Source organism: Melozone crissalis, unplaced genomic scaffold, assembly GCF_028551555.1.
Source record: "Melozone crissalis strain CALT ecotype California unplaced genomic scaffold, PUWL_Pcris_2 ptg000012l_1, whole genome shotgun sequence".
In the NCBI taxonomy this organism is placed as follows: Eukaryota; Metazoa; Chordata; class Aves; order Passeriformes; family Passerellidae; genus Melozone; species Melozone crissalis.
In genome coordinates this window covers 1,767,485-1,782,259 of record NW_026535790.1, presented here as the reverse complement: position 1 = coordinate 1,782,259, position 14,775 = coordinate 1,767,485, and the positions used below count along the sequence as shown (strand labels likewise).

Sequence of the window (14,775 nt, the reverse complement as noted above, 5' to 3'; positions counted from 1 at the left end):
GGGGGAATGGTACTTCTGGCCAGAACAAAACATGGTGGGAGGTGACCACAAATGGTGCTTCTGGAAGTGACTAGAGATGGAGAAGGTCTGTGAGTGACAGGGAATGGTCTGGAGGGCGATGGGGGCCAGTGGGAGGCTCCTGGCACAGCCCTGAGCCGCTGCTCTCCCCAGACCGGCTGCTGCGGCTGCAGCCCTGCCCCGCCGGGACCCCGCAGGACTACGCCGGCCATGACGACACCGTGCACCTCTGCCGCTTCGCGCCCTCGGGCCGCCGCCTCCTCACGGCCTCGCACAGCTCCGTGCTCGTATGGGAGCTGCCGGGCGCCTGAGCCGGGCCGGCCCCGCACCAGCGACGCTTCTCCAGCAGGACAGGCCCCGGCTCCGGCCGCAGCCAGGCCCGAACCGCCGTCCCACGGCTGCAGCGGCTGGCCCGCCCGCGGCCCCGCCCGGGCCCGGAATGTGTGTCACGGCCCCGTTGGCCGTTTGTTGCCGTTGAACGTTTTGTTTTCGTTAATAAACCATCCAAAGACCAAGGCTGGAGGTCTGTGTATGCTGGCGCCGCCAGGGGGCGCCGCGCTGCTCTGCGCCGCCGCTCGGTGCTGCGGCCGGAAGCGGGGGGGGCCGGAAGCGGGGGGGGCCGGGCCGGGCCGGGCAGGCGGCGGCGCCGCCATGAAGCGGGACGTGCGGATCCTCCTGCTCGGGGAGGGTGAGGGGGGCACGGGCACGGGGCCGGGGGAGGCTCCTCCGGCCCGGCAAGGGGCAGGGGGCACGGGGAGCCCGGGGGAGAGGGTTCTCCTGCAAGGGAGGGGCGAGGGCGGGCAGGGGGCCCAGGCGGACCCCCCGTCACAGGCGGGACCAAGGGACAGACCGGGCCCGTCATTGTCACCGGGCGATCCCGGCTCCGGCTGGGGCTCCCACCTGCCGCTGGCCCCCTCAAGCTCTGCCGTGCCGGTGCCCATGTCAACGTCCTCCCTTTATTTCCTAGCCCAGGTGGGGAAGACGTCCCTGATCATGGCTCTGGTGGGAGAGGAGTTTCCTGAAGAGGTGAGTGGGGAGGGGACGCGCACGGCCCCAGCCCGGGCCCCTCGCTGGGTGGGACAGCTCTGTCCCCAGTGTCCCGCTGGAGATGGAGGTGGGTGGGACAGCTCTGTCCCCAATGTCCCCGCTGGAGATGGGGCTGGGTGGGACGGCTCTGTCCCCAGTGTCCCCGCTGGAGATGGGGCTGGGTGGGACGGCTCTGTCCCCAATGTCCCCGCTGGAGATGGGGCTGGGTGGGACGGCTCTGTCCCCAATGTCCCCGCTGGAGATGGGGCTGGGTGGGATGGCTCTGTCCCCAGTGTCCCCGCTGGAGATGGGGCTGGGTGGGATGGCTCTGTCCTCAGTGTCCCTGCTGGAGATGGGGCTGGGTAGGACGGCTCTGTCCCCAGTGTCCCCGCTGGAGGTGGGGCTGTCTGGGAGGTGCTCGCAGCTCCCGGGGCTGTGGCAGCCACGGGGCTGGTTCGGGTGAGCTCAGTGAGAACCGCAGGGAGCTCCAGCTGAGGTCGTGTTTTCCTCACTTTGTGCTCTGGTTCCCACTTGGGGGCTGATCCTGACTTGGAGCTCTCTCTGCCCTGAGGAGGGTGTTAGTGCCTCCCAGGGACCCCCTTGCTACTGCTGGGGGTCTCTGTCACCAGCACAGCAGGGCTGGCACCACCACAAAGCCCTTGGAAGGGGCAGCCCCATTCCCTGCCCGCTGCACCCTCTGGAGATGGGTTTGGTGCTCTGAGCAGTAGCATCCAGCCAGATGTGCCCCTCAACAGCTGGCTGCCCCAGCATAGTTTGGGTAGGGAAATGGGATCAGTTTGTCCAGGCACATTTTCTCTGAGCTTCAGGTGGTTTCTCCTCCTGCCCATATGTGCCCTCCATGGTGTTGTGCTGGGCAGCATCAGCTCAAGGGTTTGGGGGGACCAGCCCTGCACCCCTTCTCTGCTCCCAGCCCAGCCCATACAACCAGAGGAGCCCAGGGAGTGTCCAGGGTTTATCTCCACCAGGATCAGGAGCTTGGTGGGAGTTGGCAGGTGGAAGTTCCACCTGGAGGACCCTGCCTGTGCCAGGGCTGGAGTGCAGGAGGCTGCTGCAGCCTGGTGGGCCAAGAATGACCTGTGATCCGCAGCTCATCCTGCCCTGGCAGTGGCCAAGGCCCTGAAGTCCCCTGTCACCTGTGCTGCTTGGCTGGAGGGGGTGTGCTGCCTTTGCAGGTGCCCCCCCGGGCGGAGGAGATCACCATCCCGGCCGATGTCACCCCTGAGAAGGTCCCCACACACATAGTAGACTACTCAGGTAGGGCCCTGTCCTGCCTGGCTTCTCCCCTTCCCTGCCTGCCTGAGGGTGTTGGGACGGGGTGGCCCTGCCTGGGCAGGTGGTGATGGCTTCATTCCCATTGCAGAGTCGGAGCAGACGGAGGAGGAGCTGCAGGAGGAGATCGCCAAGGTGAGCAGGGCTGGCCGGGATGGGCACAGGAGGCTGTGGTCCCCAGGGGACACATGGCTGCTCCCCTCCCCTCCCTGTTAGCCACCCAGAGAGGCACAGGCAGTTGGTTATCCATGGATTAATGCTCCTGGTTTGTTTAGAGGCTTGTTTAATCCTGCTCTGTCTTGTAAGCTGTTGTGTGTGGTTTGTCCAGGGCCTCCAGGGAGCCTCCAGAAGGCGAGTGGAGGGGCAGCTCGCTGCCCACAGGAGGAGCAGGCAGCAGGAGCAAACACTGTGCTCTCAGCCTCAGGATATTCCCCACAGACTCAGAAGAGGGAGGAGAAGTTGCTGGGTTTGGGCAAGACCCCTGCTTAGATCCCTGTGGCTGCCTGAAGAAGCAGTGGCACAGAGGAGTTAATTTGGGAGCTGGAGCTGCTGGCGAGCACTGGGCAGGGAGGGATAGGGAGCCCTCAGAGCAGCCATGGAGGAATAATTAAGTTGTCTGGCTGGGTTGGACCCAGCTGCTCTTTGCCCTGGGATTAACCTTGACTCTGCAGACATGGGGACCTTTTAATTATGGATAATAAAACCATCTCTCTCACGTGAGCAAAGCTGTTTAATCTCCCAACCCTGGTGGCTAACAGTCGAGAAGGTGGGCACGAGGGTCCTGCTCCCTCCACCCAGACAGCAGGAGTACACAGAAGCTTTAAATGGCTCCAGGAAATCCTGCCTAAACCCTTGTGTGTCCTCGGATTAGCATTAAACTCTCTGCTGAAAGGACCAGTGATCCCTCCTGTCTGCTTCCGATAAAGCCTCGGTGCTGGCCCTGTCTGCAGGGGTCAGGAGGGGAGGAGGGCTGGGACACGGCTGCTGTGGGAGGGGGGTCTGGGCCAGCAGGCGTGGGAGCAGCAGCTCCTGAGGCAGAGGAACTGCTCCCAGGAGCTGCTGAGGCACAGGAGCTGCTCTCAGGAGCTCGAGGGCTCGTGCTGAGGGCACGGGGGGCTGTGTACGTGTCCGTGCTCACATATGCTTGGCCCAGCACTTCCCTGGCAGCTCAGGCGGCATTCCCTGCTGCCCTGGCATTCCCTGCTGCCCTGGCATTCCCTGCTTCCATGGCATTCCCTGCTCCCCTGGCATTCCCTGCTCCCATGGCATTCCCTCTGCCCTGGCGTTCCCTGCTTCCATGGCATTCCCTGCTTCCCTGGCATTTCCTGCTGCCACAAGTGTGGCAGGGACCCCTTCACCACCCTCTCCTGTTTCTCTTGCAGGCCAACGTGGTCTGCATGGTGTACGATGTCACCAAGGAGGCCACCATTGACAAGGTAATGGGTCCCTGCCACGGCCCTGCTCCAGCAGCAGGACCAGAGGGGGTTCCCAGTGCTGGGGTTTCCGTGCTGCCCTGTGGTGTGGGCACGTTCTGATGGTCCCTGGCTCTGTGGGATTTTGGGTCAGAGATTCCTGCTAGCAGAAGCTGAGTCCCACCCGAGGTTGTTACTCACAGCAGGACAGCAGGCTTGTTGCATCCTGGTGCTGGCACCCAGCATCCCTGGGGCTGCTCTGCCTGCTGGTGTGAGGGGATGCTGGGGAGCAGATGGCTGCAGGGAGTGTTCCTGCCTGCCTGGAGCTGCTCTCCCTGCCCAGCTGTGCTCACAGCCCTTTCCCTCTGCTCACCTTCCAGATTCGCACAAAGTGGATCCCCATGGTGAACGGGGGACTGGAAAAGGGATCCAGGTACCGTGTGGGGTGTGATCTGGGGTGCAGAATTGGGGCATTCTGGGGAGTGTGGGGTGCCCACCATCCTCACATCTTTCTGAGGATACTGAGAGCAAACCAGCTTTGTGTTTTGATCCAGGCTGGGTTGAATGGGAGCCATGGTCTAATGGGGGTGTCCCTGCCTATGGCAGGGGGTGGGATGGGATGAACTTTAAGGTCCCTCCCAACCAAAACCATTCCAGGACTGTGGTTTGTGGCCAGACCACTTAGAGCAGAAGCACAGGGGCACTTTCCTCCACCAGAGATCCAATTGAGGCAGGGGGTCACTGAGGAGGGATCCTTCTCCCCCCTTCATCTCATCTCAGCCAGGCAGGGAGAGGAGGCTGCCAGGGGGGTGTGGGAGCACAGAAGCTTTAGTTTGTGTGTGGATCTCTTGGGCAGAAGGCTGCTGTGCTGGATTAAAGGCTCCTGAGCATATTGTTGCTGGGTGAAAGCATAAGCAGGATCAGGCAGTCTGTTTCTCCAGATGGATGTTCCCGGCAGTGGGAGGCAGGAAAGCTGCTCTGGACCTTGCAGAGGAGAGCTGGGGCTTCCCTGACCTGCCCATGGGAGCGCCAATGGCTGGGACAGTGCAGGGAGGGCTGGCCTCACTTGTGCTCTGTGTCTTCTCCTAGAATCCCCATTATTTTAGTGGGAAACAAGTCTGACCTGCAGGTGGGAAGCTCCATGGAGGTCATCCTGCCCATCATGAACCAATTCTCGGAGATTGAGACCTGTGTGGAGGTGAGGGAGCTGGGGGGTGTGCAGGGCCTCCCTGAGGGGTGGGAATGCTGGTTTGGTGATAGTCAGGGAGCCTCTGTGCCCCTGGAGAGCTGCCCTGATGGTGTTCTCTGCACAAGTCCAGGGGTTGAGAGCCTGTCCTTTGGCCTTTCTGTCCTTTAACCCCTTGCCAAGGAGCAGCTTTCTGTGTCTGCCCTCTGTGGCTCTCTAGTTGGAGCTCCACTAGAGTTGGTTCTGGGGCTGTGGAATGGGCACAGCAAAGCCAGAGGTTTTGTCCCTTAGGATTTTTCCTCATGGTGGACAAATGTTGCTCTGGGCTTTGAGGCACAGCTAGTCTGGCTGGGGGAGATTGTATCATCCTCTCTCTTCTTCTGAATCCCCAGTGCTCTGCCAAGAACCTCAAGAACATCTCTGAGCTCTTCTACTATGCCCAGAAAGCTGTGCTGCACCCCACTGCCCCGCTCTACGACCCAGAGGAGAAGCAGGTGGGCTCCTGGGGGAGTCTCCTTCCCTCACACTGCTCTGGGCTGGAGGTTTTGGAATGCCGGTGGAGGGTTTGGGCTGGCACTGACAGGCCAAGGGAGCAGTGCCCATCTCCTGTGCTCAGTACATCTGCAGGGACTTGGGTGTGCTGGGGGAGAAGCCCTCATGCTCCAGGCTGTGTGTTGGTTGTGGAGGGAAGGGTCAAGAAGAACAATTCCCCATGGATTGTCCTCTCTGACTCTAGATGGGATATTAGGAAAAATTTCTTCATGGTAAAGGTGATCAGGCACAGGCACAGATGGAGTGGTGGAGTCAGCATTCCTGGAAGGATTTTAAAGCTCTCTGGATGTGGCACTTGGGGGCGTGGGCTAATGGTGGCCTTGGCAGTGCTGGGGGAACAGCTGGACTCAGATCTTGGGGCAGTTTTCCACCCTTAATGATTCCATGATTCCCACCTCCAAGGAGGCTGTGGGACTGGCCTAGAAGTGCAGGAAGGGAGCCTTCTGTGTGTGGGGCTGCAGGAGGAAGGGCCAGGCTGTGGCTGGCCCTGTCATTGTCGCCATGGTTGGTCCTTGCAGCTCAGACCCGCCTGTGCTCGAGCGCTGACCCGCATCTTCAACCTCTCAGACCAGGACAACAACCAGATTCTCAGTGATGATGAGCTCAACTACTTCCAGGTAGGGTGGCTGCAGAGCTGAGGAGTTCCCCAGTGCCTGGGATTCCCTTTCCAGCAGGGGAGCTGCCCCTCCTGGCACAGCCATCCCATTCCTGTTTGGTGTTTCTGTGGCACAGCTGGGTGCATCTCTGAGCATGTGGGGCTCCATCTTCCTAAGCTTGGGCTGAGTTTGCTCTGCCATGGGAAGACCAGGAGGCCCTGGAGGTGCTGAGAGCCCTGAATTATTGGGATGCTGAAGAATAGGGGTTTGGTCAAGGCATAAGACAGAATTCTGTGAGCTGGGTGGATTTTCCCTCCCTGAAACCCCAATCCTTGCCAGGGGAGAGGGAACCTGGTGAGACAGGATTGTGCTCTCTGAGTGCTTTCCTGACAATGGTCTTCATTCTCTTGGGAGGCAGAAGTCTTGTTTTGGAAACCCCCTGGCTCCCCAGGCCCTGGAGGATGTGAAGATGGTTGTGTGGAAGAACACGACGGACGGGGTGCAGGACAACGGCCTCACCTTGAACGGTAACAGCCCAGGGGCTCCCTGCTCCTCCCCAGGACAGGGGGAATCCACCTCCCTCAGCACATCCCAGGGGCTGCCCTTGCCCTGAGCCTCCTGGCCTAGTTAGTCCAGGCCTAGTTAGTCCCTGTTGTTAAAGCAAGCCTGCTGTGGCTCTCTGACCCTGCAGTGTTTTCCCAGGGGAAGCATGGCTGAGGAGTGCACCCCTGAGCCTGAGCTGACTCCACTGAGCCCTGAGCCTGAGCTGACTCCCCTGTGGCTGAGCCCCCTGATCTCTCCTGCAGGCTTCCTCTTCCTCAACACCCTCTTCATCCAGAGGGGCCGGCACGAGACCACCTGGACCATCCTGCGCCGCTTCGGCTACGACGACGAGCTGGAGCTGACAGATGATTACCTGTACCCACAGTGAGTGCCCAGGGCTGGCCAGGGGCCACATGCCCCTGGTGCATGGCTCAGCATCCCCAGCACCCTGACTGCATCCTTCCTGCAGCCCAGGAGCTGCTCTGGGGTCAGGTTCACAGTGCTCACCTTCCCCTGGGGCAGGAGCTGACACGTGGGCTCAGGGACAAACACAGCACGCCTGGGGCTGCTGATTTAGGCAGACAGCAAGGTGGGGAGTGAAATGCAGACTTGCCTTGACATCAGCAAGGGGTTCTTGGAGGCTGCTGTGTGCCTGGCTGAGCGAGGCAGAACGGCTCTGTCGGGAGCAGTGAGCTGTCAGCACAGCCCTCGCGGCGCATTGTGCTGCTGCTGTCTCCTCTCTGCTCCCTGCCACTCTGGAGATGGGGAGCTGGCAGCAATGGCAGGGTTTGGCTTGGGAGCTGCCTCCTCCTCTTCCCAGAGAGCAGGCTGCAGGGAGGTGACAGGGACACGCTGGTGGATGGCACCCAGGGCACTGCTGAAGCCCTGGGCATGAGGCAAAGCGAGGGCACAGCATCTCCTGGGCTGCCTGGGATGTGCCAGGGAAAGGCCACTGTGCATCCTCAGGGAATTCTCCACTAAATAAAGGGGCTGTGTCAAGGAATAGCCAGGCCTGGAGGCAACAGCTGACCTTGAGCAGGGAGGAAGTGGGGAGCTGTTTCCCCTGGGTGAGATGTGCTCACACACTGCCCTTCATTCAGGGCTTGAGGAGGTTCATTTGGGTGTCTGAGCTGCAGAATAAGATATGAGAGATAAAAGGGAGGTTTTAGGTTGGGTAGTAGGAAAAATTTCTCTGCTGAAAGAGTTAGGTTGGGTAGTAGCAAAAATTTCCTGGGTTTTCCTAGGTTTAGGTTGGGTGGTAGGAAAAACTTCTCTGCTGAAAGGCACTGGCACAGCTGCCCAGGGCAGTGGTGGAGTCCCCCCATCACTGGAGGGATTTAAAGCCATGTAGATGTGGCACTTGGGGACATGGGTCAATGGTAGTTTTGACAGTGTTGGAACAGTTGGATTCAATCAGAGAGGGCTTTTCCAACCTAAATAATTCCATGATTTTCCCAACAGGATCCGTGTGCCCCCTGGCTGCTCCACAGAGCTCAACCACTTGGGATACCAATTCCTGCAGAGGCTCTTTGAGAAGCACGACAAGGTGGGCAGCAGGGCAGGGAATGCTCTGCTGGGCCTGCACACCTGGGCACAGCTTCTCCCCTAACCACCCCCCTGTGCCAGAGAGCAGGAAGATGCCACAGCAAGCTCTAGGTGGTATGATGGTCTGTCAGGGACGTGGGGTTTGGTCACTACTCTGGGCCAAAGGACACTTTGGACTTGGAGGGACTGGGTCTGAGTTGGCATCAAGCTGGCATGGCCCTTGTGGTGCCTGGCTGCAGCAGGCAGGGAGGCAGGGAATTGGGCAGGGAGGCAGAGGATTGGACAGGGTGGCAGGGAATTGGGCAGGGAAGGAGGGAGTTGGGCAGGGAGGTAGGGAATTGGGCCGGGAGGCAGGGAATTGAACAAGGAAACAGGGAATTGGACAGAGTGGCAGGGAATTGGGCAGGGAGGCAGGCAGGGAAGCGGGCACAGCTGCTGGCCAGCAGCCATGGACCAAACACCAGCATCTGCCAGCCTGGTGGAGGGCTGCCAGGCTGGAGAGAGGGAGAGAAAGCAACACATTTGTGCCAAACCCAGGCTCTTGGAGAGTGGGAGAAAGGGATGTACTGGATCAGCATGCACCTGCTCGGACTGGCTATTCAAATGTTGATGTGCATCTGGGGAATGGCAGCTCTGTGACAACAGGGAGTGACTCAGGAATGGCAGCAGAGAGTGGACACTAATCCCTGTGTGCCCAGATCAGCTCTGTGGCCATGGGGAATGGCAGAACTGAATGGATGCTCATCCCTGTGTGCCCAGGTGCCAGCAGGTCCCCTTCAGGCCCAGCAGCCTGAGTGCTGTGGAAGGTCAGGCTGGCCTGGTGCCGGCTGCTGTGGGACAACTGGCTCCAGGAGTGCCAGCAACAGCAGCTCAGGGCTGTGGGGTGGGCATGGACAATCCTGCCTGGCTGCAGCTGCAATCCCATGGCCTGTTTGCTGCTGTGCAGTGCTGGAGTCCCTGAGGCTCTGAGCTCGCCCAGCTCCGGCCTCGCTGCGGCCGATCGATCCCTGCCATTGACAGATCCCTGTGACCGTGCACAGCAGGGAGGTGGCCCGTGTGGCAGGGCCCCCTGTGGGCACGGGCTGAGCCCTGCCTCCCCTGGTGACTCCCCTGTGTGTTTTGGCAGGACCAGGACGGAGCCCTGTCGCACACAGAGCTGCAGAACTTCTTCAGCGTGTTCCCCTGCGTGCCCTGGGGCCCCGAGCTCTACAACACGGTATGCACCACTGATAAAGGCCTGCTTTCCCTGCATGGATTCCTCTGCCAGTGGACGTAAGCTCAGTCCCTCTCCCTGGCCCTTGGTCACCTCCCTGAGCCCTTGCTGACCCTGCTGCTGTGCTCTGTCTCTGCAGGCTCGTGGCTTACCTGGACGTGCGGCACTGCCTGGAGTGCCTGGGCTACCTGGGCTACCCCATCCTCTCAGAGCAGGACTCCCAGACCCAAGCCCTCACAGGTACAGCCATGCCCTCCCCTTCTGTCACAGCTTGGGTCCCTCCTGGCTCTCACCACCCTCTCTGCTGCCAGTGACCCGGGAGAAGAGGATTGACCTGGAGAAGGGGCAGACCCAGAGGAATGTGTTCCTGTGCAAGGTGCTGGGAGCGCGGGGCGCAGGCAAGTCCGCCTTCCTGCAGGCCTTCCTCGGCAGGAGCCTGGCGGTGAGTGGCTGCTCCCTGCCTGGCCACGCTCCCAGGATGGAGCAGGAGGCACAGCTGGGGGTCCTGGAGTGATCTGTCCCATGGTGGCACCTCCCTGCCCCTGGCCAGGCCCCTCTGTGTGCTGCCCTTCCTGCCCATGCTCCACATCCCCTCCGTGCTGGTGGCTTTGGTGTCCTTATCATGGCTAAAGCAGTGGGTCTGCTCCCTCTGCTTGTCCCTTTCCCTGCTCTGACCTGACTTTCACTGCCTGTTAGGAGCAGCCCCACATCTCATGACAGGCCCTGGCTGCCCTTCAGGCCAGGGGGGCACAGGGCAGTGTGAAACTGCTCACCCAGCACTGCTCCTGGCTCCACTGCCTGAGATGGTGCTTTCCTTGTGACAGGCCCAGAAGGAGAAGCCAGGAAAGCCATCCCTCTACACCATCAACACAGTGCAGGTCAATGGCCAGGAGAAGTACCTCATAGTAAGTGTGGGAGGGCAGGCAATTGTGCCTGGCTCTTAGCATGGCTGGGCTGTCCCCATACCCTGGCACATGGGGCTGGGCTGTGCCTGTGCCTGTGCCTGTGCTGGCACTGTCCTTGTGCTGCTGTGAGGAGCAGCTGAGCCCTGGGAGCTGCACTGCCACATTGCTGTCCCCTGTGCTGCAGCTGTCCGAGGTCAGTGCTGACAGCACCTTCTCCAAGCCGTCGGACACCGCCTGCGACGTCGCCTGCTTCATCTACAGCCTGAGCGACCCCAAATCCTTCAGCTACTGTGCCAGCATCTACAAGGTACCTGGCAGGGACCCTGGGGGCCTTCACAGGGGTCCTGGGCAACCCAGGGGTCCTGTTAGACCTCACCAGGGGCACAGGGGACATCAGCCTCTCCTGGGGTTGGTCCCTAACCCCTCGCTGGGGTTTCTGTCTCTGCAGCAACACTACGTGGACAGCCAGATCCCCTGTGTGTTCGTGGCCTCCAAGACAGACCTGCCAGAAGCCAGCCAGCAGCCAGGGCTCTTCCCAGCTGAGTTCTGCTACAAGCACTGCCTCCCTCCACCCTTCCCCTTCTCCTGCCACAGCCAGGGACCACCCAGCACTGCTGTCTACACCAAACTGGCCACTGCTGCCACCTTCCCGTCAGTATCCTTCCCATGGGGGGCTGTGTCCCAGCCCTGCCTCTGCCACATTGCTTTTGCTTTGGTTTCTCTGCAGCTTTTGGTGTCATCTGGGGCATGCAGTGACAGGACAAGGGGGGATGGCCTTAAGCTGAAGGAGGACAGGATTAGAGGGGATATTGGGAAGGAATTGTTCCCTGTGAGGGTGGGCAGGCCCTGGCACAGGGTGCCCAGAGCAGCTGAGGCTGCCCCTGGATCCCTGGCAGTGCCCAAGGCCAGGCTGGACAGGGCTTGGAGCAGCCTGGGACAGTGTGAGGTGTCCCTGCCATGGCAGGGGTAGAATGAGATGAGCTTTAATGTTCCTTTCCAATCAAACCATTCTAGGATTCTGTGATTCTGTGATCTGCTTATACAAATAATTGAAACAGAAAAGCCACTTCTTCCCTAATTGCAGAGGGGGGAGGTTTTCTTCTGCCTGTGTGTATGTCTCTGGCAGATTTAGTAGATAGATCCTGCCACAGGAGTGTTTATTTTTGAAGCCTAAGATAAAGAATGCTGAAGAGGAGTAGCCAGCTTATTTTGCCAAGGCCCACGGGGGGGGGTGGCAGCTATTTTCTCCCGATGAGATGGATCAGGCTGGAAAAGAGGTCAGTGAAGCCAGACCTCTGTCACACAGAGAAACTGCACCCCAGAGGGGCTGGGAATGGGGTAGGACAGCACCAGGCTGGTCACAGGAGCTGAGGGGGGCTCTGGGGAGAGAGGAGGCTCCCTGAGAGTGGAATCACTGCTCCAGGGCTGGGCAGGGCCAGCACAGCTCCAGGGGCCGAGCCCTGGCGGGGAGAGCGTGTGGGAGCGTTGGAAGGCAGGATGGGATTACTAGTGAGTAGTTTTCCCTCCAGCTTCTTTTCAATAAACAACTTTATTTTTAGAGCTGACGCTTTTTTTTTTTCCCCTCCCCTCTGCAGTATTAAAATTTAAATATTCTTAATATATCTTAGGGTATGTGGTATAAATAAATAACAGCGTAATGGAGGGCCGGGGATTGGCTGTGCTCCCCCGATGTAGTGGGGAATGAATTATGGATGGAGGCAGAGAGAGGAGAGGAGCTGTTAGTGCAGGACAGCACGTGCTAGGGGAGGGGATGTGTACACTGGGGCAGCTCCAGGCCCTGTCCCTCGCTGCCCTTTGGTCCCTGTCACCAGTGTCCCCGTGGTGGCATCCCGGGGAGTTGCAAAGGCAGCCTGACCTAGAAAGGCAGATACCTGTCTAATTATTGAGGTGTTGGAGAGCTGTTTCCAGGGCAGGGGAGGGGACAGCCACATCCATCCCACAGCCCCCCCTTGGCTTGGTGGTGATGCTGGGTGATGAGTGCTCTGCTTTGCAGGCATGGGGAATCTCAGATTCTCACTGGGCTCACCCCCGGCACTCCCTGTGTGGGGTGGGAGCACCGGGACAGCCGCACTCACCGGCCTCTCCTCTCTCCTGTGTTTGCTTGCAGGCACCTGAACGCCGTGGAGCTGGGAGTCGCGTCCTTCTGGCTGCGGGTGGCGCTGGGGGCGGCGGTGACAGCGCTGGTGGGCTTCACCCTGTACCGCCTGCTGGCCAAGAACAAGTGAGAGCCCCGCCCCGCTCCCGTCCCCAGCGACGCCCGGAGGGGCCCCGCCTCAAGCTGGCCCCGGTAGGAAATCCTCCTTTGCCCCCAGCCTGGATTGCAGGAGCAGTGAAGCCAGACCCCGCAGCACCAGCAGGATCAGCCCTGGCACCGGGCAGCCTCAGCCTGTGGCCTCCTGGCCCCCGTGGGCAGCTCTGCCAGGAGAGCTCTGCCTCACCAGCAGCTGGAGGATCACCCTCGTCTTTTATTCTGTTCAGTTTTTTTAAGGCTTGTTTTTAAGCTCAAACACGAGTGTTTCAGTGTCTGTTGGACTGGGCACATCCCCTCCCCTGAGGGCTGTGCTGGTGCCCTCAATTCTGGAGGGCACAGCGCTCCCGGGGCCCCGGGGAGCTCCGGCAGCAGCTGAGCTGTCAGATGAGCTCACGGCTGCAGCTCCCTGGGGCTCAGCTCCAGATCCTGTCCCGGTTTCCCTCAGCCAGCACCGGCACAGGGAGCCAGGGAGGGAGGGCCGGACACTGACACCCCCAGCCCAGTGTGAGGGGTCAGCCTGGCCCCTCCTGCTGGGCCACAGGGGCTGCTCTCCTGGCCTGAGGGGGGACAGTGACCACCAGCGTTTGTCCTGAGCTCCTTTCTACACAAAAATCTTGTGAGTCCTGCAGCGTGCCAGGCTCTGGGTCCATCCATTCTCCTTTCCTGGCTTCTGTTTGGCCCATCCCCTCCCCACCCCTGGCCACTAGTATTCGTGGCCAGCAGTGTTTGCAGGGCTCTGGGAGCCCTGGTGAGGACTGGGAGGGCATTGGGTGCCCACTGTGTGCCCGGTCTGTCCCTGGCAGTGCCATCACTGAGCTGGTGCCACGCTGTGCCCTAAGCCCTGTGCCCTGCTGTCCCCTCTGTGGGGCCCTGTCCAGAGCGTGAGACTCTGGGCATTGCATCTCCTGGCACCACTGGAAACTCCTTCCTGTCCTGTCCCTTGTCCTCTGCCCACACCTGAGCTGGTTTCATCTGCTGGGACTGAGCTCAGTCCCTGTCTGCAGGTCCCAAAGAGCCAGACCAGCACCATCCCTGGCTTCCTGGGGAGCCTGGATCAGCCCTGGCCGTGCCACCAGCCTGGCCATGTTACCAGCCTGGCAGTGTCACCATTCTGGCAGTGTCACCAGTCTGGTCATTCCACCAGCCTGGCCGTGCCATCAGCCTGGCCATGCCACCAGCCTGGCCGTGTCGCCAACCTGGCCTTCCCCAGCACGCTCAGGGTCACTCTCCAGGCAGCTGCAGGGGCAGATCCTAGGTAGCACCAGAGCTGCTTTTTCTGTGTTTTGTCTATTTAAATGTTTTATGGTGGCCTGGAACCAGCGAGGGGATGCAGGAATCGCTGGGCAGTGCCAGTGTCTCTCCTTGGGACAGTCCCAGGGTGGTGTCCCCATCCTGCTGTCCCCATCTCTGGCCAGCTGTGTGTCCCTGCCTGTGCTGGAGCTGCTCTGCCAGTCGGGCACACGCTCAGTGCTGGTTCCTGGCACTGCCAGGGCCAATCCCTCGTGCTCAATGTCCTCCTCTGTGCCCACCGTGCGTGGCTCTGCCAGCCGGGCCCGTGCCTGGTGTTGGTGTCTCCCTGCTCCACATCTGCTGGAGCTGTAATGTTTTAGGTTTGTTCTCTACAGCAAAATAAATTTTTACACACCTTGAGCTTGCACACTGTGTCCTGTGTCCCCTGGGGAGCAGGACCCCTGTCCCTGTCGCCCAGGCAGGGGGAGCAGGGTCACCCTGAGAGCCTGGGCTGCCCTGTCTGGGGGCACTGACAGGGATTCAGGGCCTGGTGTGGTGGGACAGGGCTTGGGGCTGGCCAGGACTCCTTGGTGCTTGGGGACACCTCATACAAGTGCCAGCCAGGGTGCAGAGCCAGGGGAGGAGGTGATGGATCCCGTGGTTCTCTGCTCAGGATCCGTGGGAAGCAGGAGCTTTGGCTGCCCTGGGAGCTGTGATGATCTCTGTGCCCATCCATGTGGGGTTTGGGGCTCCCCATTTCCTTGCAGTCACCTTCCCCCTGCACCTGCAGCTGCCAGGGCTGTGCCACCTCCCCTCCCTGCTCCTGTTTTCCCGTGGCAGCTTTTCCCTCAGCTATTTCTGTCCCTGCCTCAGCCACAGGCGCTGGGCACAGGGAATGTGGGCGCAGCCGGAGAAAAGGATTTTCCAGAGCCTGTGCACTGGATGGGATCGGACTGCTCCCACATGGGGGGGATCTTTGTGGGGTGG

At 60.5% G+C, this 14,775-nt stretch overlaps 2 protein-coding genes across 3 annotated transcripts in view; both read left to right on the top strand.

The window, feature by feature from the left end:
- WDR90 (WD repeat domain 90) overlaps positions 1–430 on the top strand; it is a 36,761-nt gene extending 36,331 nt beyond the window's left edge. The window contains exon 41 of the mRNA XM_054270871.1: positions 172–430. Within this exon, the coding sequence (XP_054126846.1) occupies positions 172–329 (158 nt within the window). The 3' untranslated portion in view covers positions 330–430. The remainder of the gene's footprint in view (positions 1–171) is intronic.
- A 212-nt stretch (positions 431–642) lies between these two features.
- Positions 643–12,549, top strand: RHOT2 (ras homolog family member T2). 2 transcript variants are annotated; one of them, XM_054270888.1, is made up of 19 exons: positions 643–706; positions 991–1,044; positions 2,238–2,319; positions 2,426–2,469; positions 3,717–3,770; positions 4,127–4,179; positions 4,836–4,944; positions 5,325–5,426; positions 6,003–6,101; positions 6,499–6,607; positions 6,887–7,007; positions 8,085–8,169; positions 9,295–9,440; positions 9,521–9,621; positions 9,693–9,823; positions 10,206–10,286; positions 10,471–10,593; positions 10,735–10,937; positions 12,415–12,549. In XM_054270888.1, exons 2-19 carry the CDS (start codon positions 1,012–1,014, stop codon positions 12,530–12,532), a joined length of 1,794 nt encoding a protein of 597 aa, XP_054126863.1. In that variant the 5' UTR covers positions 643–706; positions 991–1,011; the 3' UTR covers positions 12,533–12,549. The 2 variants fall into 2 exon arrangements, with proteins under 2 accessions (XP_054126863.1, XP_054126862.1); XM_054270887.1 differs by having other exon boundaries at positions 648–706; positions 986–1,044.
- Positions 12,550–14,775: the final 2,226 nt, after the last annotated feature.